This window comes from Phyllostomus hastatus, unplaced genomic scaffold (genome assembly GCF_019186645.2).
Source record: "Phyllostomus hastatus isolate PE091 unplaced genomic scaffold, TTU_PhHast_1.1 phas_contig_58, whole genome shotgun sequence".
NCBI lineage: Eukaryota > Metazoa > Chordata > Mammalia > Chiroptera > Phyllostomidae > Phyllostomus > Phyllostomus hastatus.
This window is the reverse complement of record NW_025333916.1, coordinates 3,918,412-3,944,161: the sequence shown is the minus strand read 5'-3', so window position 1 is coordinate 3,944,161 and position 25,750 is coordinate 3,918,412. Positions and strand designations below refer to the sequence as shown.

The window sequence follows — 25,750 nt, the reverse complement described above, 5'->3', positions numbered from 1 at the left end:
CCTTTTAAAAGACGATATGAGACAATAAAGGTGAAAGTGCTTTGTGAAGGACCTGAATGCATCGGTGCTGATTCCCTCCATCGACACCGATGACCTAGAATATCACTCTTACCAAAATCTTCCATGTTTTAGGGAACAATTTTTTTTCTAGGACTACAAATAAATTGTTGCTTGAAACAAAAGCATAGTTTGAAAATGAAAAAAAATGTTAGCTCTCTGTTAGGCAATAAAACAAACAAAACGGGTGACCTGGATAATTACTATCATTGGAGTAATGCAAGTCACAGTGAAGCAATGGGCTTTCTGGTTTTTACAATAGATGAAAAGGAGTTCAGACTCACCAAGGGCATATTGGAGATGGCGAGGTGCCTTGGTTCCCTTCTGATCTTGATTGAGAAACTCACTTTGAAAGCAGGCTCATCAAAGCAGGGGAAGGCCATTCGGGCTGCAGTGGGTTCAAACTGTGTTGATGCCAGCACCCTAATATTAAGCGAGTGAGAAAAAGGACACAGCATGAGGCACAGGGATTCTAAAAGGTGCATATGTGTGTGTGTGTGTGTGTGTGCATGCATGTATTTTAATTTCTACTACCATAAGATTGATGGTTTTTACTAACAAAAAAATCTTTTATATTACAAAAGCTATCACAAACTAAGTGAAAAGACAAGTAAAACTTGGGAAAATTGATTGAAAGGTATTTGACAAAGAGTCAATAGCCTTCATAGATAATGAGCTCTTAAAATGAACAAGAATATACCAAGCAACCAAGTCAACAGAAAACACAGGTTATAAATAGGCAATTCACAAAAGAAAAACCTACAAATAGTAAATATATCAAAAAGTTGCTCAACTTCTTCAATTATCAATGTAATTTAAATCAAATGGAGATATCTATTGACTTTTTGGCTCTACAGCAGGGGTATCAAACTCATTTTCACTGGGGGCCACATCAGCCTCCCGGTCACCTTCAAAGGGCCGAATGTAATGTTAGGACTGTATAAATGTGACTACTCCTTAACAGTTAAGCAAGAGCTCAACAGTGCCTCTGGGTAGGAACAAGGTGCCAGGCCAAATAAAACAAGGTGGAGGGCCGGATTTGGCCCTCGGGCCTTGTGTTTGCCACCTGTGCTCTAAAGAGATTTCTGATACACAGGATTGGTTAGAGGTGAGGAGTATGGCAAGGGAATCAAAAATCTATAGACCCGTTGACTTAACAATTTTAATTCTAGGTATTTATTCCAAAGACATAATTTACAAACATGTTCATCCAAGTGTTGCTGATGCTGTAAAGTTGGAAACAACATAATCTCCATCAATAAAGGAGTAGTTAAATAAATCAGTGCACAAACATACATTTTAATAGGCATTAAAATGATGTATAGTGATAAGGCATTCATATAAAACATCTTCTCAACATATTTAAAGAACTCTCTTCTAAAACAGAAAATATAATGTTGCTCCACTTACATAAAATAATGTATATGCCTAATCAGAGAGAAGTTTAGAAGGATGTTCCCCTAAAATAGAAGTGGTGGTTATCTCTAAGAGCTGTGATTGGGATAAATTTTACTTTCTTAAAAGTTCTTTTTGGTAGCATCTGATTTTTATCTCTCTCTCTATACACACACATGTATATACATACATATGCATATACGTATACATATACACATATATATGTAATCAGAAAAGTAAGCTAGTATAATCTATTGACAAGTAAAACTTCATTTTAAAATTTAGTATAAAATCTCCCAAAATAAATTACGTCCTTAAAAACAGAACTAGAACAAGGGAGATGAGGACCCCTGTGAAGTCTGAACTGAGGGGAAAGTATTCCCTCTAATAGACTGTTGTGGGTTGAATTGTGTCCTCTAAAAAGGTATTTTGAAGTCTTAATTTCTAGTATCTGTAAATGTGACTTTATTTGAAAACGGGGTCTTTGCAGATGTACTCATGTTAATATGAGGCCATCAGGTTCGGCCCGAATCCTATATGACTGGGGTCCTTATAAGAAGAGGGAAAATTGGAGAATGTCTGTGTGATAACAGAGGCAGAGATCAGCCCAGAGGAGCTATAATCCAAGGAACAGCGAGGCTCAAGGGCCACCACAAGCGAGGAAGAGGCGAGGAAGAGCTCTCCTCAGATGCTAGGGGCACAGGCACCCTGACGCCCTGATTTGGGCTCCCAGTCTCCAGAACTGTGAGAGAATGAACTATTGTTTTAAGCCACCTAATATATGGTACTTTGTTATAGTAGCCCTAGAAAACTAATACATAGGCCAAGAAAACTAATGATGTTTATAATGTCCAAGAAATCTAATTAAATAAACAAATAGGTAATTACACTGATAGAGATGAAAGCAAGAAAACTGGTTAAAACACAATGAAGAATGAGACCCAAAAAAACAAAGAAAACAAACTATTGTCATTTTGAACTCTACCAAGAGGATGCAAAAGCCAAACCAAAGAAAGAATTCAACAGTCAAGGAAATTTTATAAGACAATCCATTTGAAATAATAAGTTTTGTGTGGGCAGCACTTGAAGCTTAAAAAAAAAACAGAAGAAAATACCTCACTTCCCCTTCCTTGGTTCTGTAGGTGCTTTTATAAAACCCATGGAAGCTCTCAGAAAGATTGCCGGCATAATCAATGACAACCGTGTACGGGAGCCCAGCAACCAGAGGCTCGGGAGCCAGAAGTGCGATTTGCTCATGAGGCAGGTGCTCCAGGACTCTCAGCGGCTCTTCAGACTGCCTCGCTCCAGCTCCCTTCCTGAGGGTGGCCTTAGATATTTGCAGGCGGTTACTATGCAGGATGATGGCAGTGGTGGGCTGGCTGGCAGTGATGTCTATGGCCGTGGTCCCCTCGAAAGTCAGAGTGGTGAGATTTGCATGGATCATGAGATCATAATGAACTGGGATGATGTGCTCAGGAAGTCTCACTTCATTCCAAGGAAACGGTGTCCCATTAATAGCTTTTGAAGATGTAGCTTCACTACTCTGACACCAGGAAGGGGTTGACCCAATTAAGAGAATCAACAGTGAGAGAGATAGAAATGACACAGTTCCAAGTGGCCATTTGCTAGACAGAGATATCATCTTCTTTGTTCAAGCTTCCCTAAAAAAAAAGCAGAAAAAAAGTTACTAAAATATTATCAGGACAGCATGACTTCAGAATGTATCCACCCAGAACTGGCAAATGTAGATACAGACTTTCAAAAGTACTAGGTCTTTTTCTAAAACTAAAACTACCTTTCTGATGTTACTGATTCATAGAAAAAAAATTTAGGGTTAGCAATAGTCATTAACACCTACTCAAAGGCATCCTCTGGTTTTCAAAGTTTAAATTAATTTTATCAGTAGTGTTCTTGGTTGAAAGCAACAGAACAAGCTCTGGCTGAGGATCCTGACCTCACTAAATAGGTTGCACAGTTGCCAGGACATTTGGGAAACCAGGCTCATAAAATGGCAAAGATGAACGGCCAGGACCACATCAGAGGAACATCTGACCAGACGACCGCTCCTCACCCACACTGGGCCTTGGAGGAAGATGCCCTATTACCCTGGAGGTCAGATGCTTGACACAGCAGCAGCTACCACTACAGTGAGTTCTCCACTACCCCTGCAGTTGTGACTTGTTTCAGCTTCCAAGTCCTAACTTTCAACTGCAATTGTTGGAGCAGAAGTGAGGTACCCACAGTACCAGGCAAGGAGGTGGAGAAAGCAAGAATCGGGACTTTGCAGCTTCTGCAGTGAGAGACAAGCCTTTTCTCACAAAGCTTACAAAGCAGAGACTTTATAAAACACAAGAAGCACAGGAAGATGTAGAGACTGAGTAGCAAGAGGAAGAAAGCAAGTATCCAGAACAGTAACCTTTAATAATGTTGGATCTGTATCAAATTGTCATGCTGAAAGTTAATTGAATAGTTATGTATCCAGGAATTACTTAAAGAGTTTATGGTGATTTTCACCATAGTGTATAACAAACACACCTGTCACCTGGATTCTCTCTTACAATCAACCCAACAGATATGTGTTGAATGCCTGTTACGTAGAAGGCCATGTGCCGAGCACAGTGTGGAATATGGTAATACACAAGACATAATCCCACAACCCAAAACTTCAAAACCTGGAAAGGCAGAAACATTTGTACACAAATAATGAAACACAGCAGAAAGTGTGGAGCCCTGTAAGAATAATAAAAGAGGGTGCTGGGGAAGAATGGAATGATGTTTCTGAGGAAGGAGAGTAGCTTGGCTGCGGGGACTCTGGGATGCTTTCCTGCAGGACCAGCTTTTGAGGGTGGTCTGAAAGATTAGGTCAGATTTGGAAATGAAGGGAGGCATTAAGTGTTCATTGAAGATGGAGTAAACCGGGGCGGGAGCTAAAGCACAATGGGAGAAAGTAGAGGGTTGTTCAGTCAATTGATGTGGACCAAGGGAGCCCCAGGAGAATTTGGTGGAGAATGATTATTATATTATAAAGATTTTATTTATTTAGTTTTAGAGAGAACAGAAGTGAAGGAGAAAGAGAGGGAGAGAAACATCAATGTGTGGTTGCCTCTGGTGCGCCCCCTACTGGGGACCTGGCCGGCAACCCAGTCATGTCCCCTGACTGGGGAATCACAGGGGAGTTGGCAACCCAGGCTCTGAGAACCCAGCATACTTCTTTCTCTGTCTTAGACAAAGATGTCTCTCTAATGGGTGCTTAGCAGGAGGGGTAATTGGCCCTAATTCCTTCCAACTCCTCTGTCACCCAGACATTTGGATCAGATGAGAAAAGTAGTAATGCTGCAATGTGGATCCCTTGAAATGATCGTGATGCATGGGATTCTCCCTACATTTAGTGGTTTTCAACTCTGGTTGCATATTAACATTGGCTTGGAGACTTTTAAAATAACTCTTGACTAGATCCCTATCTAGAATAATTAAACTGGGATTTGTGGTGATGAAGTGAAGGCAATCAGAATTTTTTTAAACTTCCCAGAAATTCTGTTGAAGAGCTAGGTTGAAAAGCTCCTGGATAATCCTTTCCAAACCTTGGTCTTATCTCTTGAGCCCTACCTGAGAGGCTACAGTTAGAGGAACCTACCTCCCCTTCCCCATGGAGTGGATTTGCAGGCTACATGGAAAGGACAACACAGCAGAGGTAGTCAACTACAGAGACACCATAATTCCAGTTCAAAAGGCACTACCAAGTAAGACAGAAGAGAGATGTGAACAAAAAGAACAGCTCTGGTTGTTATTGTTGGTGGGGTGGTGTTTGTTTTTTTGCTAGGAACCTAATTAAGGATGCAAGGATTGGCGCAATTTGAAAATTAATAAAAGTTAAATGCCAAAATGGTAAAGCGTTCTTGTCCCTACCTCCCAGGGCAGGAGGAGAACGATGGATTTCCCTTGAAGTTGGAGAAGTAAAGGGAACATATGTGAGGCTTCCATTTGGAATTTCCGATGGCAGTAGCTTAGTGCATTTAGCCAGTGACGCAAGATGGTAGAGAGTACAGTGAAAAGTGCAAGTTCTGGCATGTGAGGACTCTGGAAGTCCCTGAGTGTTCTCCAACAGCTGAGAGGAAATCTAAAAATCCCAAATGGTTCTGAGCCGACAGCAAGGCCCATGGGCTGCTAAGGCTGTTGGCAGTGAGAACTCATATCAAAGGCTTCACAGGGTTGTGTCCATGAGGGGAGGGAATCAAAGAGAACACGGCTGTGTCCCGAGAAGGAGGCAATGCCAGGAAACCAAAATGGAGCATGGAATACGGACAGCTTAAATGTCAGAATACATACAGATATAATTATAGGCATATTGATTGTACATACATACACACACATACATACAGCTTACAGTCAGAAAAGGAAACCTGGCTTTGAGGTCTTGCTCTGCCACATACTGCATGACCTTGGACAGGTGACTTAATCCCAGTTTCATGTTCTTCATGTGTAATATGAGATGAACACTTCTCTCACAGATAGTCATAAAGATTAAATGAGTTAAAATATTGTCAATCACTCATTGCACAAATATTTATTCAGGGCCTATTATATGTCATGTCAGGGGTTTTTCAGACCACTAGCAGAGCAAGATAGCACAGGTCCCTGACCTCAAAGGGGAGAGGGGTTAATAAGCTGACAAAAAAGCACACACAGGTAGTGAAAGAGAATAACAGGGAAGACTAATTTACACTGGGGCCATCTGACACTTTTAGCTGAGATTTAAAGGACAAATTCATGTTAGCTGAGAAAAGAGAGAGCGGGAGAGTTTCCCCGACAGGGGGGACAGCAATCCAGTCTGCAGGCTTAAAGGAAGTAGACTGCTGCTGATAAAGGCCAGTGAACCTGGAGCACACAGAATGCGGCAGGAAAGATGTGCCTTGGATAGGTGGGCAGGGGCCAGACCACTACACAGCCTCATAGGCTTAAGGATTTGGGATGCTAGCCTAAGAGCAATGAGAGGCCACTGGGTTTTGAGCTAGGAGGCTTTAGGATCTAATTCACACTTTAAGAAAATTACTCTGGTTGCTGTGTGAAGCAGGGAGGACTGGAAAGGAGCAAGAATGAAGGCCACGAGACCAGTTAATACGTAATCTAGACAAAGTAAGCTAGTGTGTCACACTGGGGTGGTGATGGCAAAGGGAGGAAGAGGGGTGAGGGAGAGGAGAGAAACACAGACACTGGGAAATGAATGGATTCATCATCCTAAGTGAGGGGTAAGGGAAAGGATGCTTAGAATTGCTGTCAGGTTTCTAGAATGAACATGAGAGATCATCGGTGCCCTTTACTGAGACAGAGAAGACGAGAGGTGGAATAGATTTAAAAGGGAGGGGAGGAATCGAAGGTTCTCATTTTAGTTTGCTTAATTTGTGATGTCTATGTGATATCCAAAGGGGGCAGTTGAATACACAGATTTAGAGCACAGGGATAAGGGTTTAAAGGACTTTCCTGTACTTGACTGTACTCCCTTAGAGTTTTAGAAAATATTTTTTTCTGGCACCTGGTCTTTCATAGTCAATGTGGTCAGTGAAAGTGCAGCAGTAACAGAGTACCTAACTTTACTTACAGTCACTTGGTTTGAGTTCCAGATACTTTGGGAACTTTATTTAGCCTGTCTTTGGCGATTCTGCCTTTTCCTGCTCACACAGTAAGCCTGGGGTAGCTGGTTCTGGATTAGCTCACCCTTCCCTTTATTGGGACACTATGGAATGTGAAATCGATCATTAGAGAGGTGATGGACTTTCTTTCCTGTGCTCTGAACAAAGAAATTAACAAGCCCTGATAATGACTTCTCACTGCAGGTAAATAATAAAAATGTTTAATTAGTTCGACTTTTTTTCTTAACGCATTAGATTTTTTTCTGTTGTTTTTTTTTTCAGGCTTACCTGCAAATACGCTAGATATTAGTACAATTCCAACTCCTTAGGAAAACAGACAACTCTGGCCAATTTTAAAAAGTTATTTTAATCGTTGACCACGTGCTAAGTTGAGAGAGCGTTTCTTTCAGGACCTGGCCTACACACGGAATCTCTATGAAAACTGTAAGGAAGTGTCGTCTGCTGTTCTCCTTCCTCATGAAATTAACTTGCAGTCCCACCTGGCGAGTTACTCTGTGAGGCACCCGCACAGGAAACATGAATTGGCTCAAAAGGAGAGCAGGATCTGAATGGAACCGGGTTAGAGGTGGAGCGAAGTGAGGACAGTTGGCGGTAAGACGTACAGAAGCTCGGAGAGAATTGACACTTGGGACCTTCAGGCGCAAATCCCAGCCGCCCACCCCCGAGCCCAGTATGAAAGCCAAGGCCAGGTTCGTTTCTCTGGCCACTATCCGCAAGGTGCCCATGTAGCTCTAACCCCGCCACCCACTCACTTCTCCCTCCGGCCCCGGGAGGACGGAGGGGCTGGCAGGAGCCCAGGCGTGAGGCGGAGCGCGCACGCAGGCTCCCGCCTGCCCCGCGGCGGCAAAGCGCCGGCAGCACGCGGAGTAGGCGCGCCAGCCCCGCGCCCCTCGCTTTCTCCGAGTGGGGAAGGACCCCGGTCGGGCTGGGCCGGGCCCCCTCCCGTCAGACTCCGGCCCAGGCTCCAGGGCTACCCCCGCGCCCAGTCGCAGGACCCGGGCGTGCCTCCTCCCCCCGCCCGAGGCCCTCAGGCCTTCTCGGGAGACACGAGGGGGACGGAGGGATCGAGCCCTTCTCCAGCCGCGCAGCCCCCTCCCCGCGGGCCGCACCGTGTACCTGCGGGTCTCGGACACGTCCCGGCTCACCCTCGCGCTGCGGCCGCCGCCTGCTTTTGCCTCGAGAGCGAAAGTGAAAGTAGAGCCTAGGGAGCGGCAGGCTGCGCGAGGGGCTCGTGGGCCCGAAACCTGGCTATGGGTGCGAGGGAGCCCCGGATTGATGTGGAAGCTGAGAAAGGGGAGACCCAGGAGTGGGGTCGCGCGAGGGATACCGCGGGTCCCAAGGGGGGACTTAACAAATGCAAGTCAGAGGAGCAGAAAGGTTGCAGTACAAGGGGGGATGGGGCGAGAGGAGCACTCGTTTCTGAGCACGAATTATTTCCTCTGCGTGTGTCTTTGGAGGTATTGTTTCTCCTTAGTAACCATCGGCCCCGCCGCGGTTGGGGTACCAGGACAGAGCAGGTACTTGCCGCGGCCCGAGACTCAGGCCGGATGGGAGATGACTTCACCAAGCCTGGACGAGCTCCGCCCGGGTTGGACTCAAGGGCGTCCATCATCTTGTCTCTACAAATGGGCAGAACAGCTCTTTGCTGCAAAATGCTGAACTCTGGGCTCTGGGTGGAGAGGGGTTCCACTAGGAGACGCCTCAGAAAAGAAGGAGATATAGATGGCTCCTTGAAACTTCCCCACAGAGGTAGTCCCCAAGACTACCCAGGTGGTCTTGGGCCCCAAAGATTTGCTGCTCCCCACATTAAAACATTCCCCCTTGCTTTTTAAAATCAGATAATCATTCTACCCTCCCTGACAACATTAAGCCTGAATGAAATTTCCCCTGAAAAACGTCCATCTTTAGACAGCTGAGGGTAAATGAAGTCACAAAGGCCCACACTGAACGAGTGCTACCAGTTGGTGAGGCCGCGGTACTGCAGGACCCCTGGGACCATCTTCTCGTGACACTCAGGCTTCTCTCACTTCCGTCTCAGCCTCTTCACTTTCGGAACTGGTGTTCAAGTTACTGGAACAGTCGATCTCAACTGTTTTTCTCTAGCCTTGTGCATACTTTCGAAAAATATTTTTTGTTCTGCATATTCTCCATAGTCAAGGACACTTGGTAGTATAAAATTAACACCGGTCCCCACGTCCAACCAGGATGGCGTCCAGGGAAGTTTTTCACTTCATTCAAGAAGAGACAGAGCTTTCAGACCAGGTAATTTCACAGTGCGGGCAGAAGGGGTCAGCGCGCAGCCGCGGCCTCCAAGGCCTCCCAGTGTCAGTGAGTGATCCCGGTTTGCTCAGCAGCAAGTTTCTTGTCCAGTTAACTCATGTATCCCTTTGCTTTTATATTCATATTTTTTAATGTGATGGCTCCTCTTTAGTTTTGAATACAGCTTATTTAAAATATTTCTTGAAGTTCAGGATGGAAGGAGCTGCATGCACCAAACAGACTGAATGAAGGCTGCTATAAATGACAACTGAGAGAGCAGGAACAGGGGGCGGCTTTAAAGGAACCTGGCAGAAGGGAGCTGAAAAGTCAGTGAGGAGAACACTGCCACCGGACTCTAGACTGTTCTCTCACAAACTCTCCCTTGCTCAGACTTTAGACTCCATTACACAGGCCACGATTCCCTCTTCAGAATCCAAGTGTACTACAAATAAAGCCGTAAGACAGAGGCTTTGGCAGCATTTTCTCCTAATATCAAAGCTCTTGCAGGGATACAAGGGACACAGACCTTGCAGTGAGGACTTTACACTTGAGGGCGTTCCCATTGTAGAATCTGTGAAGTCAAAACTTAGCAACTACCAAGTTTAGAAATAGTATTTGAAGAAAGTGAACTAACAGAAAGGGCCCTAAGTTTATTGATTACTTAACAACTGTGAGAGTCTCTGCTAAGTACTAACCATAGGCACATATGTATATAATTTAATCTTTTCACTAATCATGTAGTGTAGTTATTCTGTTTTATAGGCAAGGAAAGACAGAGAGGTTGGCAACCTAGTCAAAAGGAAAGAAAAAATAAAAAGTGAAACTTAAATTTGAATACTAGGTAGATCTATTTGACTCCAAAGTGCATGCTTTTTCCACTAAATCACACAGCTTCCTCAGCTAGCTGTTTCTTTACTTGCTCTCCCTCTTCGCTTCACCCCCATTTCACTTGACAGTCCTAGTTTCATCCATTTCCATCCAGCCCCTTGGAATTTCACATCCTGAAAAATCTTCCTAGAGTTGCCAGATTTCTTCTCCATGGATGTTAGGTCATGCTACTGTAACATAGCAACCCTAAGGTTCAGAATAGAAAGCCTTCTTGCTCGCTCAGGGTACACAGCCCTTGTAGGTAGGCAGGGTCCAGTGCCCTCTGCAGCCACTGGAGACGCAGGGTGACAGAAGCTCATCATCATTTGACCTTCTAGATCACCATGGCAGGAAAAGAGAAAGTCCAGAGAATGAGGCATCAGCTTTTCATCACTTCAGCACTGAATAACACACATTACCTCCACTCACATTTCACTGGACAGAGCTATGCATGCTATAATGGCTAATAATGTTGTCTGCCACAAGTGTTAGTGGGTCAGTTGAGCTCTTCCATTTCCAAGCCTTCCCAGAATCCTTAGTCCCAGGTGTGAACAAAGAGAGAGAGGGAGTCTACCACCTTGGGCTTAAGACAGTTAAGCATGAACAACTTTGGGCTATAACTAACCAATTTCTTAATATCACATTCCAGAGTTGATCAAGTGGTGTTTAATTTTGTTCTGTCTGAATGAGTTCAGTCTTCATTTGGCTCATTTCTTCTCTTTGCTGCCATTTTGATATTACTACCCTCCTTTCTGATGTAAAATCTTACCTAGAATCACGATGTAGAAAACACACAAGTGGGGCTGCTCTGATCAAGCGGGGCAGCCCTGCTCATTCAGTCCTTACTGGCTGCCCCCCAGCACCTCCCCACAATACACTGTTGTCCCTGAGACACCTCCACCAGCTCCTAGGAACCCAGAAATCAGTTTCTAAGATGTCAACATATGAAGAAATAGCAATGCCCCTCATTCTTGATATTCTTAGTAAAGAGAATGATATTTTTTCCCCTATGTGCCAAATCACAGGACAGTCCTATCAATAAAATCTATATCATTTTATTAATAATCAGAACTAGGGAAGATGGTATAAATGCCAAGTTAAAAGAATGAATGTTTTAAAGCAAATCACTGAGCTCATAACAACTATACAATTCCCCTGAAACATTGTGGGTTTAAAATTTTTTTATTATTATTGTTCAATTACAGTTGTCCCCATTTTCCCCCCATTTTGCTCTCCCCTGCCCTGCTCACCCACCCACATTCAATCCCCCATCATTGTTCTTGTCCATGGGTCCCTTACACATATTCCTTGATCTTTTCCCTTCTTTCCACTGTAGTCCCCCTTCCCTCTGCCACCTCCCCTCTGGTCACTGTCAGTTTGTTCTTTATTTCAATGTCTCTGGTTATATTTTGCTCCCTTGTTTGTTTTGTTGATTAGGTTCCACTTATAGGTGAGATCATATGCTGTTTGTCTTTCACTACCTGGCTTATTTCATTTAGCATGTGTATACTCTGTCTCATTGGATCTTATAAGTGGCTTACAGCTCCATTTTTCCAGAATGAGGAAACTGAGGATTTGAGATGGTAATGAACCCACCAGGGGATACCACATGGGGAGAGCCTGCTCTGAAGTTCAGTCAATTCATTGGAAAGCAGAGGAGACAAAGAAAGACAGAGACAGAGAAAATAACAATGGAGGCCCTCATCCAGCTATTCTGAGCAAGCCCTGCCCTTGAACTTTCCAGTCAAGAACGAATGAACTCCTTTCTTGATTCAGCCAGTTGGAGTCAGGCTTTAGAAAGTCCTGAGTCACCATCATGACACTAGAGGAGGAAGCATTGGATCCCAGGTTCTGTGTGAACAACTAAAGTTCTTACCAAGCAACTACAGTTGCTGTCAGACCACTGGGACTGCTGGACCCTGAAGAGCATGCTGGGTGACTTCAGGACTGATTACATTTCCTGTTTTTCCTCCCTCCTCAGACAGCTGTTTGATAAATTCCTGCCACCTAAGGTAACCTGAGCTTGTCTCCAGTTCTTACAGTCTCACAGAACCCAGCGCCCTGCCCTCCCTGCCCTTCTCTGTATGTGAGGGGCTGTCCACTGCTCTCTAGCCAGCGTCCTGTATTCCTGCTGATCTCCCTTTGCTCATTTCATTAAGAGGTAAATCACCATAACACGTGTCTTTTTTTGAAATTTGCATTTCTTTCATTACTAATAAGACTGAAAGCACACACTGATACACTGATTGGATGTTTTTCCTTATTTCCTCTTTTTAAGAGTTATATGTTTACACTCATTGCCCATTTATCTAAAGGAATATCATGATTTAGTTATATATAAATTATCTATAACACACAAGAGAAATCCATAAGTTCTAGTAAAAATGTAAAATATCACATTCAGTAAGGATCTATTTATTGTTTAAAGGCAATCTCACAAATACATTTAGAAGAATCATGTCAATTTCTTAAAAATCCAGACCTAAGCCTAAATTATTTATGTTAGAGTTTACCTGATATTGTCAATCTGAACAACTCATCTGTTCATTGAATGCAACAAATAATGCCAACCTCACTTTATGTTTTGTGTGCATGTAATTACAAAAATGGCAAAGAAAAATAAAGAGGCCAGTGACATTTTTCAAAAGTAATTTCTATGTTCTGTCAGTCAGGATGCAATCACAGAGAACAGAATTCACTCAAGCCATTTAATCAGAAGAGGATTTATTGCAGGCTATTAAAATGACGTACATAATCAATGGGTCGGCTTAAAAAACACGTGCTAGTGGAAGCTTCCAGGAACAGATCCCAAAGCCACAATGTAGAACTCGGCCACCAGCGGAGCTGCTTCTCTTGCCATGACCCAGAAGCAATCTGCTAAGTTGAGCAGATGCTGTCACAGATGCTGGCTCCAGACCTAGCTATGGATGCTACAGTCTGTCCAAACAAAACGAATAGTCCAAGCCCTGCCTCTTTCTCCACTTAACTCAGTTCCAAGTTCAAGTTTCCCACCAGTGCTTCTGTTTGGCAAAGCCTAAGTCATTCCAAAACCTAGGAACAAGGGAGTTCGAGAAGTAAAGAATTTGCTTTCCAGACTGCAGTGGAGAGAAGAATTCTCAAAAGAGGTTGGACAATGTACTGAGAGAGCCAACCATAATATCCACCACAAATGTTACACTGTACTAAAGCTGAAGAAATAAAATAATTATGAGCAGGCCTTAAGTAATTTTGAATGTTTTTATGGGCAAAAAATAATAATTGCATAATCAATTGTAGATTAAATGAGGAGAGGCATGGAACCCTTGTGTGTGTGAGGAATATTTAACTCTGTGACATAAGTACATTGCCAAGCATCAAGTTATGATTTGGTATCTTTGAAATGTCTCTCAGGGCTCTTTCTTTCTTTGTCTGGTCAGCACCCCTTCTGATCCTCCTTCTGGTACATGCATAGTCACATGACTCAATCTCCGTCTGGGGTGAACATAGCACCACCGTTCTCTAGCTACAGTGACCAGGCCAATGAGCAAAGCCAGACCAAGAGGCCTTGCCCAAAGGTTTTCTGGATGAAGCTGACAGGGAAGCCTCTTCTTCTCTTTTTCTTTTCCTTTGTGTTCCCAGCACTGTAAGAATGTGGCCCTAGAGTTAATGGGCAAGTTCCCACTCTGGAGGAATGCCTAAGAAAGTGAAACCAGGACGAACGAGGGAAAAAGAAATGAGAGGCAGAGCTTGAGAATTTTCTGATTCCACCTTTGGGGATTGGAACTTCCTCCTTTCTGCAGTTATTTCTTCAGTTTGTGAGCTATCCATCATCTTTCCAATAAATACTACCTTTTGGGTTAAAATCATTAGATTGAGTAGGGTATTAGTCACATGCAATTTTAAGGGTCCATGACAGTCTCAATTTTATAACCTACTAGTTCCACTAGTCACTTGAAGAAAGGTGGTGTCCTTTGTGGCCCCCGGGGAAAGTGAGATTTTTTTTCTTACCATATATTGTTTGAGGTTGACCTAAATTCCAGTGAAGTCTAAACCTGAACTACATTTCTAATCCACCAACTTGATTTCAGTAATATTGGTAATGCCACTCAATTTCAGATAAGCAACCTCTTGGAACAACTCGGTTTTTTAAAATTCTCATTGACCACTGCTGCAGCACAGTCCCCAAGTCTTCACTCCGCAGTCACCAGCTGTGCAGTCTGGAGAGCCCCAGACATTTCTCTGGCCCTGGGGAAGAGCCAGAAAAGTGACTGGGAGACCAGGGAAGGAAGAGAGCCCATGCATGGCTCCGTGGGTGAGTGGTGAGTGTGTGCACACATGTGTGTGACAGAAAAAGAGAGAGAGGAATCAAAAACTTTCCTACCGGTAACACTCAGGTGTGTGTTTCTTACTTGCTTTAAGCTTCCTCAAAACTCACTTACACTGTAAGTTTGAAATGAGAAAAACCCGTTCCAGGTTTGTCTTTTCAAACACTACAGGATCAAATCAGATGGGCATTAGGAGTGTGACGTACAAAATAATCACTTTCAGGGAGGGTTTAATTCAGGGTGCGTTCTCAGGATTGACATGCACCTCTCCAAGCACTGTGTTCACTCAGCACGGTATTCTAATATTTTGTGGGAGATAGTGTCACCTTCCAGGACATCATCAAAAAAAACTGAGCATATAATAGACTTTAATTAGTAATGGATTTAATATTCACAGTTTTGTGCATTTGGGGGTGAACTGGATGTCTAGAACTTGAATAGCTGGTAATTTTGCTGAGGCATGATTTAGAATTGTGGGAACTGAGGAGACAGAAGGAGCCACCTGACCCTGGAGCGGACCTGCCAAGCCATTCAGAAAGCACACCCCAACTGGGTTCTGTTGTTCTCCGCTCCTGATCACAGGCACAGCCATCTTCTCAGGTGATAAAATCTAAAAAAAAAAAAAAATTGAAGCTGCATTTCTAGAATTTTATTAACAATTTTGATGAGGTCACTTAAAGTTTTAAAATTCATTTTATTGCATTTTATGAGAGAAAATATGTGTTCAAGTGGTATTCGAAATTGGAGTCTTGGAAAATTCTTGCAAAAGTCTACTATCATCTAAACAGTAGTTTTTCTTAAGCTGCTGAGGATAGTATAATCCACGAGTAAGACCACACAGGTTTTTAGAGTGAGTCTTATAAAACTGCTACTAATTCTGAAATTTGTCTTAAAAAACAATGGGAGCCATGTCTTTTGCAAAACTGCAAACAGCAAATGCTGATTCCTTAGTTTCTCATTCTTTATGCTGTTGGTTTTTGTGCAGTATTTGATGTAGTTTATAAACTCTTTGTTCTTGCAATCTCCCACCTCCCTGGCTTTAGAGATACCACTCTCATTAATAACTCTGACTTAACTTACAGTCAACCCTCGGTGTCCTCAGGGACCCATGTTGATACTGAAATCTATGGATGCTCAAGTCCCTTAAATATAATGGTATCGTATTTGCATTTAATCTATAACCTATATTTACATATAGGTTACAGCAGAGTATGCCTACACATCACTTCATTTGCATGGATTCAGCATAGTGCTTGGTGCATGGGAAATTCAAGTTTTGTTTTTTTAACTTTCTGGAATTTTTAAAAAAATATTTTGATCTGCAGATCTGCAGTTGGTTGAATCTGTAGATGTGAAACCCATGCATACAGGGGACTAACTGTACTTTGATTTCTCTACTGAACTCTAGATCTGTATAAACACTACTTACTCTGGAAAATTCTCTTGGACTTTCTATAAACAGACTCCAAGAGAAACTGCCCTTATTCCTCACAAACTCATACTTTCTTTCTGCCTTCCCTTTTTGACTCTCTCCCCTGTTGGTAGACCTAGAAGAAAGGCAGGCCTGGGCATTCAGTCCCATGGACCCAGGGGAAGCTCCAAGTGAAGAAAAAGACAAGGGGCAAAGGGGTTCCTTCTCTATGACTAGGGACTGGCTGTCATGTCCAACAACTGTGTGAGTGCCAACGTCAAAGCCAGTCTAATCTAGGAGCTCAGTGAAAACTAGGAGATGAAATTTATACAGTAGTCCCCCCTTATCCATGGTTTTGTTTTTTGTGGTTTCGGTTACCCTCAGTCAATGGCAGTTTAATAATTTTCAATGCAAAATTCCAGAAATAAGTAATTTATACATTTTAAGTTGAGTGCCATTTTTAGTAGCATGAAGAAATCGTGTGCAGCCCTGCTCCATCCCACCAGGGACATAAATCATCCCATTGTCCATCGTCTCCATGTTGTACTTAGGGAGGGAGGGAGGGAGAGAGAGAGAAAGAGAGAGAGAGAGAGAGAACTATTCATATAACTTTTTATTACATAATATTCTTATAATTATTCTATTTTATTATTAGTTTTTGTTAATCACTTAATGTGCAAGTTACACATTAAACTTTATCATAGGTATATATATATATAGGAAAAACATAGTATATACAATATTTGCTGCTATACATGGTTTTAGGTATCCATTGAGGGTCTTGGAATGTATCTTCTTTGGATAAGGGAGGACTACTATAGTTAAACAAGGAGATCTCAAAGCAGTAAGAAATCCACTCATGATAAAAGCATGAGTGGACCAGAGGGGCACATCTTAACAATATGAACTGGCATATTTTGAGCATTTCTGTGTGCCTAGCACCATGCCTAGCACTTTATGTGAAGAGCATCACTTAATTCTCACAACACTATAAGTTATGTACCACTAGCATTTCCATGGAGAAAAACTGAGGCTCTGTAAGGTTAGATAACTTGTGGGATATATGGGTGGGTAGGAATGGATAGAGCCAAGTTAGTGATGGGACCAGGATAGATTCTAGAGATTAAGTGCTCATGCTTTTCAAATCTCTCCTAGTGCAGGTTCACTTGTGTGCCATCTTAGTTGAAAAGGGATTGGTGAGAGTTAGACTATTCCAGGCATGGTTATGATCTTGCTTTCAACCTAGTCACCCAAGTTATCTACTTACATGACATCATTATCTAGGACCCTTCATTTGCCACTCAACTTCACCAGGTCCTGTCAATATTACTTCCAAAGGAAGGGTGTCTTGAATCTTTCCCTTCCTCTCCATTCCTATGGATTCCAATCATCTCTCCTGTGTGTCTCAAGCATTTGTTCATAATATAGTCTTTCCTGTAAGTCAGCTTTCCTGTAAGGCAACTGCTCAGCTAGCTGCCTGCTGAGCAGCCCAGCACCAAGGAATAGACAAGGGTCATGTAGAGTAACTACCCTATTCACTCAGCTTTTATTGAATGCAGGTTCGCTCAAAGTAGAACATCAACATACGTTAATATCCTACTCACACTCTAACAATCTAAGTGAAATACAACACACACACACACACACACACACACACACACAGCAATCAATGAGGGATAATGAACCGGAGTCCCAGAGTCTCAGTCTGCAGGCCCAGGAGCCAGCACAGTGAGCAAGGGAGTTGTCAGCATCCTGCAAGGAAGGATCTCCAGAGCCAGGTGGGCAGCAGGGCAGGTGGAGTCTTCAGTTCAGCAGGGCAGAGCCTCCAGTGGCTGATGCTAATAGAGATCAGCATGATGAGGAGCAGCAGTCTGGTGTGTGGAGCTTGGCAGTCTTAGCAGTGGTCTGGCGCCTGTCTCAGTTATACCTTGAAAGTAGTGTGCTCCACCTTTCTGGGTCTTTTCAATAAATGTCTTGACACCCCTGATGCCAACTGTGGAATTTGCCCCGGAGCCTATCCATGGTGGTCCCACTCTGCACCCATGGCTGTTCTGATCATGTGTGCAGATATCTTAGGCGTTTCTCCTTGCCAGACATGTCTGTTCTGACTTAGGTAGTTCTCCTCTTGAACCAAAGTGTCAAGGCTGATTGGCAGCTGTCTTGGTTGACATGAGTGACTCCATTTTGTTTTATACACTTGAGGCTATCTTGAGTGGACCAATGCCATTTTATTGGTCCTGCTCTCCTGTGCTATTATAAGATCTTAACTAGTATTTTCACTTCTAATTTTTTCCTGTCTTCAATCTGGTGTCCACCATCCTGTCTAAACCACCATCTTGGGCAAGCATGAGGCCCAGAAATCTAAACCACCAAGCCATAATTTGGCAAGGGGTTCACATGGAGCAATTACTGTGATAGCGAATGTGGGGAGGGTAATGTGGGACGGGTGAGGCTTGGGGGGAATCAGAATAAAAAACAGTGGCCCAGAAACCTAGCAAAAGTTCAAATATGGTGTCATTATTACTAGGAGCAAGCAGAGATACAAAAATTGGGTCTTAAGCAAAGAGACTACACTGGATTCAGCCAGATGAACACATTCAGAAGGAGTATGACTAGAAGGTAAGATTTCTTATACAGGACTTCAGATTTGCCTGTAGGTGGGGACAAGACAGCTCCTCTTCGGAGCACTATATTAGTTTTCCATGCTACAGAACTACTTTAGCAGCTTGAAACAGTTGTCTCACAGTTTCTCAGGGTCTGGAGTCCAGGCACAGCTTATCTGTGTCCTCTTCTGAGGGTCTCACAGGCTGCCATGAAAGTGTCATCCAGGGCTGTGGTCTCATCTAAGGCTTAACTGGGGAAAAATACAATCCCAACCCATCCTCAGAACCCTTCTCCTCTCACTAACCACCCTCTCCTCCACCAAAATTAGGAGGTATCCCACTTAAGAAGGAAAGCAGGACAGTGGCTGGCTGCTGTGTGAGTCAGGAGGCCCTCTCCCTGTTTCTCTCCCCAGCTAGACAAGCCCCAAGCTTGTTATATGGTCTGTTCTCCTGTTCACCCATACCTCCAGGCTCTCATTTCTTGCTTTCTTCCCTGTACTCCAGTCTCACTAGCTGTTTAGATTTTGTTATTGCATGATGCTCCTTCCAGCTCCACAACCTTACTGCATGTTATTCTACCTGCCTTGATTTTTTCCAGCCTGCTTCTCTTGGCTCATCTAACTCTTAGCTCAAATGTCCTTGCTTAATCTGAGAGCAATAGGATCTGTAGGTGCAACTGAGGCTGACATTCTGAAGAACAAAAGTGGCTCCACTGTCTGATTCCTCTCTGATTTCTTCAGATTATCTCCAACTCAAGCATGCCTTAGCTCTGTTATTGAAAGCAATGGGTTCCCTTTTTTAAAAAGTACTATGACCTGGTTTAGAGGCATATCACATATCTTTGACTCAGTGCTCTGCTAAAGATATCAAATATTGTGACTACCATTTCCTGAGGGCTCTCTTGACTGCACTGTACAATAAAATGTCCATGTCCCCCATAATTTCTTGGCCCTTCATTCATTGGCTGTCTTGGAATAATTTGCCTCTGATTCTCTACAATGCCATGTCTAGTTTCTCTATGGCTGTGATATCAGGTCCAAGTTACTTTCTCATCATGTGCTCCAATGATAGACTAATAGACCTGTTTAGCGAGTTTTGAGAGACCCTTTCCTTGGCAGCCAGCTCTTTGGGAACACACTGAAGGGTTCTCCCACCCTGGAGTCCAAAATCCAGCTCAGATATGGTCAGTGTCACTGTAGTAACTCTATTTCTTCCCAAAAGAACAAGGCCATGGCTGGGATTGCTGAAATGGACGCATCTGGGCTGGTTACCTTTGCTTTTGTTGGTGAGCAGCCACCTCCTTCTCTTTCCCTACCTTGACCAGCCTTAGCAGTTGAAGGGGACATTCAGGCTGAGCTTGAAGCAGAGTGTGGCACCAAATTTTGCTCCTGCCCAAACTTGTTATGAGTTCTAAGCAAGAATGTTCTATAGGTTAGTGTCTTTTGTTCCAATACCTGTCATGGCTATATCATTGCAGGAAGCTTTGCCAGTCTTCTGCATTAAATTTAAGAACTATCATGCTGCCCTGGCTGGTGTGGCTCAGTAGGCTGGAGTGTTGTCTTGTAACTGAAAGATGATGGGTTCCATTCCCAGTCAGGCCCATGCTTAAATTGCGGGTTCAATCCTTGGTCCAGGTGTGTATGATCCCCAGACTGGACATGTATGGAAGGCAGCCATTAGATGTTTCTCTCACAACAATATGTCTCTGTGGATGATACCATCCAGCAGTATCCATCTCGGCTGCGGATGCTTGTCGAAACACAAGAAAAACATACACAGAGACAACCAGGTCCTATGGGGGAATAGGAACAGAAGGGCCACTCTCTCTAGTGGAGAGAGCGCACCATATCGATTCCTAAGCAGATTTTTATTGAGAATACAGACTTAGTTTGTGGATTCACAGTCTGGCAGAAAAGATCAAAAGAAGTAGGTGACTTACAAAGGTGCAGACAGAACCCCTGCTGTGATTCTGGGCAGAGATTGGAGTTTTAACACATGAAAGGACTACAGGTTCCAAAGGTTTCCTGTCTGTGCCTTTAAATTCCAAATTAATAACATCCTCCAGCAAACAGATCTCACAGGATCTTTCACATTCTATGTCCCAGGCCTGATTACCCCGGGGGTCCGCCGTTTCTGGTCTGGGCTTCCCCTGCAGGCCTGAGTTAACAGAGAAGACAAAGGCAGCCAGGAGACTTGGATTTCTCACAAGGACTCAGGTTTTGACAAAGCCGAGGGGGCAGGAGTTGATGTCGATCACCCCTTCATATCCATATCCCCGTGAATCTCTTCCCTTAGGGCATTCCCACGTGGTCGCATCTGTCTTAGATTCATTCTCTTTCTTAGAGAATTGTTACCTGTCATTGACTGCCAATCATGCCAGGGAAATAAGTTTTGTCTCCTTAGTGCCTTCTGGTCCGGAGGTCTTTCACTCAGCCTAAGTCATGGGGGATTACAGCTTCCTGAGACCAGGCAGGGCAGTCCCCAACATGTCTCTCCCTTCCTTCCTCCCTTTCTCTCTCTCTGAAAGCAATGAAAAAGTATCCTCAGGTGATGATAAAAAAAGAATTAACATACTATATTCACTCCCAAGCCCAGTGTTCAGATGTTTAGCCAAACCCACTTGAGAACACGAATTATCCCAGAAATTTGATCCCTCAGACACACTTCACTGGCAGCCCAGTGTGGGGACTCAGGTGGCTGCCTCTGCTTAGTTTTGAGTCAGGCCTGCACCAGTAACTAAATGCCTCTTTTGCTGGCCCTGGAGTTTTATCTCCACATACAAACCAGGTCCTACTTTCCTGATTAAAAACTCTGATGGCTTCTGTTGATACTTTCTAAGGTCTATAAGGCCCTGTGTAATCTAACCCCTGTCTACCCTAATAAATCATGTCAAAACTCTCTTCTTTGTGCTAGGTTTTACCATATTGACCTTCTTTCATTTCCACAGACATGCTAAGTAGTTTTCTGTCTCATGCATGCTATTCTCTTATCCTGGAAAACTTTCCTCTCCTCCTAACAACTGGATTTCAACTTGCACATTACCTTCTCTGACCGTTTTAACAAATAGTCACATACACTATATTCTTTAACACAGCTCTAATTATAATTTTTTTTAGTCTTTAAATTTTTATTTTGTTTCTTTGATCTTCAGCCAGTCTCCTCAGCTAGTTTGTAAGTTCCATGAGGCCAGACCTTTGCCTATTTTTTTAAGCACTGCTTTTACTTTGTCCCACAAATTTCGATAGCTTGTACTTTTATTTTTTCCAATACTTTTTTATTTCTCTGGAAACATCTTCTTTGACTTACGTGTTATTTCAAAGTATGTTATTTGGTCTTCAAATATTTTGAGATTTTCAGCTACCTTTCTGTTATTATTTTCTAGTGTAATTCCATTATGGTCTGGAAGCATATTTTGTATGATATTTATTCTCTTAAATTTGATCTGGAATATTTTATGGTCCAGAATATGGTCTATCTTGGCAAATGTTCCTTGTGAGCTGAGAAGATTAAGTATTCTATAAATGTCAATTAGATCCAGTTGATTAATAATTATGTCTCTTTTCACCATTAAATTCCCAGGGGTCAACAGAGAACTTGGCTTATAGAATGTGCTCCATAAATGTTTATTGAATAAGAGGAGAGAGAGCAAGCAAGAGGAAAGGAAGAACAGATACAGTGATCTCATGTTATTCCCTGACTAAAAGTTTTCAATATTTCTCTATTATATATACAATATATTTTTACCATTATTCTTCAGACTCAGTAGTAATGTGTCAAAGTAATTTACTATATTTCTTCTGTTGTTAGCACAATTATTTTATGCACCACTGGAGAAGGGGGAAAAGAAACACTGCCAATAAAATTGTGAAGTGCCATCAATTTCAAAGATGTCTAAATATGAAACAGAGCAAGTCACAGGGTTGATGAAATATTGTAAATAGCTACAAGTCTGCCTTACATGCTTATTTAGCTCTGTATCCCCAGCACCAAGCACAGTACATGGCATAGAACTGATGGTCATTAACATGAGTTTAGTTATCTGAGTGTCACTTACTCCCCTCCACTAGCCACCTGGCCATCCTTTATTCCCAGATCTGCTATTTCCTATGTTCCAATGCTGTCAGTGTTCTTAACTGGCCAGAGAGTTTAATTTCTTTTGAAATACTTTTGCTGCACAAATATATGATGCTTTTTTATGTTTCTCATGAGCCGGCTGTAGGCAGCCAGCTACATTACAGCTACATATCTGCCAAGCTCACATGTGTGTTCCTGGAACTACTATAATAGCTTGATGTCCTCTCCCCCTCTCTCGGCTCCCTCAACACAACTGCATTTAGCCTAGTGACACTGACAGGTCATAGATGATGTGGCAAACCAGTGAGGAAAGGAGAACTGGGGTGGGGAGACTTTGGGAAGCTTCAAATAAGTTCCTGGTTACTCCTTGTCCATCCACTGGGTTGGCCTTCCCTAAGCTTTATTTGCTTGTAATATCTACTTTGTGAAAGCAAAAAGAAGTAAAACTCAGGGATCTTCACCCCAGTCAAACAAATGCCATTCCTTTTCATCCTTTTAATAAGGACTGCTTTAAAATGAGGATTCCAAATGGGTATCATGGTGGAGTGAATGTAGCCTCTCCATTCAGCCAGTGTGGTATTGGTTTTGAAACATGTGATTAGACTGTGCATTCTCCAGCTGGCCAGCACATCACTTCCTAACCATTTTACTGCCATATGTTCACGTAGTCCTATTACCCACTGGACCCTTGAAAGTATTTGAATGTTTGACCTTTGCCTTGAGTGTGTGGTTTTTCTTCTCCAGGAGGCCCTCCAGCTCACCATGTTCCCTAACTTTTCTAACCCTCATATTGACATTGATTGGCCATTAGAGATGGGTCAGTTTCTCTAACTGTAGAAAAAACTATACCCTGAAGTTAAAATAAACTGGTTATAGAAATGTTTGTTAGATACATTTATTGGTGCCTATATTTATTATTAGATATATTTATTGGTGTAGCTATAAAAATAATCCCTGCCTCTATTTCCACAGGCTCCAACACCCATGGTCCATCTGTGTGGCAGTACTGGAGAGAGGAGGACGATAGACGGAATTTAAAAAATTGTCACAATGTTAACATTTAAAATTTCATCAAGAATTTTGGGATGTAAGACCTTCCTCTAAGCCTAGCTCTAACTCATACCTTCCAAACAGATCTTTCATGTTTTCACTTTGAATTTATACAACACAGGCAAAGGAAGACAGTGTTAGGTGAAATTACAAAGACTTGGGTTCTAGTGTGTCCCTTAATGCATGGCCACAGGGAGTAAGTGTTCTTTCCTCTCCTTTGTGAAGTCAGTTGGGCATAGAAAACAAGTGATTCAGAAGTTAAACGTAAAACTGAAATGCTCCCATCTGTTTAAGGAATAAAAATACAAAAATGTTTTCTGGAATTGGCTGCTTTTAATCTTTCAATAGTAGTTTCCACTTCACTTTGCCATTCTGCCTCACCTTTTCCTCTCCCTTCTACCCCCTGCAAAGTATTCATCCCCCTGGAAAAAAAAAATTGAAGTTTCCAAATTCTTATTTGAAAACTGCTGAGACCCCATGCTGGTTGAACTCCCCTGAGGATAATAGAAGAGTAGTGCATTCTGGGACAGTGGCCCTTATTTTTTCTACTGAGCTAGTTTAAAGTCAGCTTTATTAGGTTTCATAATTATTTTCCAAATAAGACTTTTTATTTCACAGACTAACCAATTGAAATCTACTGTGATAAATAAGGCCTATTAGAAATGAAACACACTTGTTTTGAAAATTATTTTAAATTTGAGCAGAGAATTCTTCTGCATTTATATAAAAGTAAAATTTTTCTACTAATCACACAAGGAATGTACCCACTAAAAACATAGGCACCATTGCTTCTGCCTTTTATGATGTCTAATCCCAAGTACCTTCTATTTTCTATTACAGGGTTAATTCTTTAATTTATGTCTTGTTTTGTGAGATATAATTGACTTATAACACTGTGTAAAGTTAACATATATAGCACGTTGGTTTGATACACTTATGTATTGCATATTGCCACAGTAGTGTTAACTAATATCTCCACCGTGTATCATAATAATAATTTCTTTTTTGTGATGAGAACACTTAAGATCTAGTAGTCTCTTATAACCTTCTCTAGTAGTATCTTATAACAACATTGGGTTGGCCAAAAAATATGTTTAGTTTTTTTCTGTAAGATAAAAGACAGTTTTCATTTTCACCAATAACTTTATTGATTTGGATATTTTGAGTATGTCAGCTATCTCTCACTATTGGCTTCTAGTGAGTAGAGGCCAGGGGTGCTGCTAAACATCTTTCAATGTGTAAGAAAGCCCCACAGCAAAGAATTTTTTGGCCAAAGTGTCAATAGTATCAAGAAACTTTGCAAACCACTTTGACATGTTCAGTCAGTCACAGCACCTTCTCCATACACTGCACAAATCTTTTTTGCATTTCAGTTGTGTTTTTACTGTTCTTGAAATAATAAAGCATAATATGCCAAAAATGTTACATATCTTCTTCCAGCTTCAATATTAAAATGGCTATACAAAAATTCACCAATTTGATAAGTTTTTTTAAATGCATGCTGTTATGACAGCTGCCACAATACAGTCTAACAAAATTTTTTCAAATGAAGTTAAAGACAACTAAACACTATTAGAGCCATCATACAGGAAAAACCAAATGAACTGTTTGGCCAACCCAATATGTAATACAGTATTATTAACCACAATCACAATGCTGTGCATTAGATCTCTAAAATTTATTTATCTTCTAACTGCAAATTTATACCCTTTTACCAACATCTCCCCAATTCTTCTATCTGTGCCCCCCCACCCATGGTTTCTATGATTTGGCTTTTTAGATTCCACATATAGTGAGATCATACAGTATTTGTCTTTCTCTGTCTGACTTATTCCATTTAGCATAATACCCTCAAGGTCCATCCATTTTGTTGCAAATGGCAGGACTTCCTTCTTTTTTATGGCTGAATAATAATCCATGATATATACAAGGTCTGTTCAGAAGGCATCTGGCCATGTAATATGAAAAACAGAGACACTTAATGAAGAAGGTACAAGATACAAGAAACATGGTACATAGGACAATGACACCTTGGTCCCCCTCAAAGTAGACACCTTGAGACCTCACACAGTTGTCCCAAGC

At 42.2% G+C, this 25,750-nt stretch overlaps 1 protein-coding gene and 1 long non-coding RNA gene across 2 annotated transcripts in view; one reads left to right on the top strand and one right to left on the bottom strand.

Annotated features, from left to right (window-relative positions):
- Nucleotides 1-8,361, bottom strand: part of ERAP1 (endoplasmic reticulum aminopeptidase 1) — a 32,620-nt gene extending 24,259 nt beyond the window's left edge. Inside the window, exons 1-3 of the mRNA XM_045847902.1 lie at nt 8,217-8,361; nt 2,568-3,113; nt 342-480 (exon numbers count right to left, since the gene is read on the bottom strand). Coding sequence (XP_045703858.1) covers nt 342-480; nt 2,568-3,094 — 666 coding nt within the window. The 5' untranslated portion in view covers nt 3,095-3,113; nt 8,217-8,361. The remainder of the gene's footprint in view (nt 1-341; nt 481-2,567; nt 3,114-8,216) is intronic.
- Nucleotides 8,362-8,559: 198 nt separating this feature from the next.
- Nucleotides 8,560-23,991, top strand: LOC123824640. The gene is made up of 3 exons (XR_006786731.1): nt 8,560-9,362; nt 18,469-18,560; nt 23,591-23,991. It is a non-coding gene; the product is annotated as an uncharacterized LOC123824640 (long non-coding RNA).
- The last annotated feature ends 1,759 nt before the right edge of the window (nt 23,992-25,750 follow it).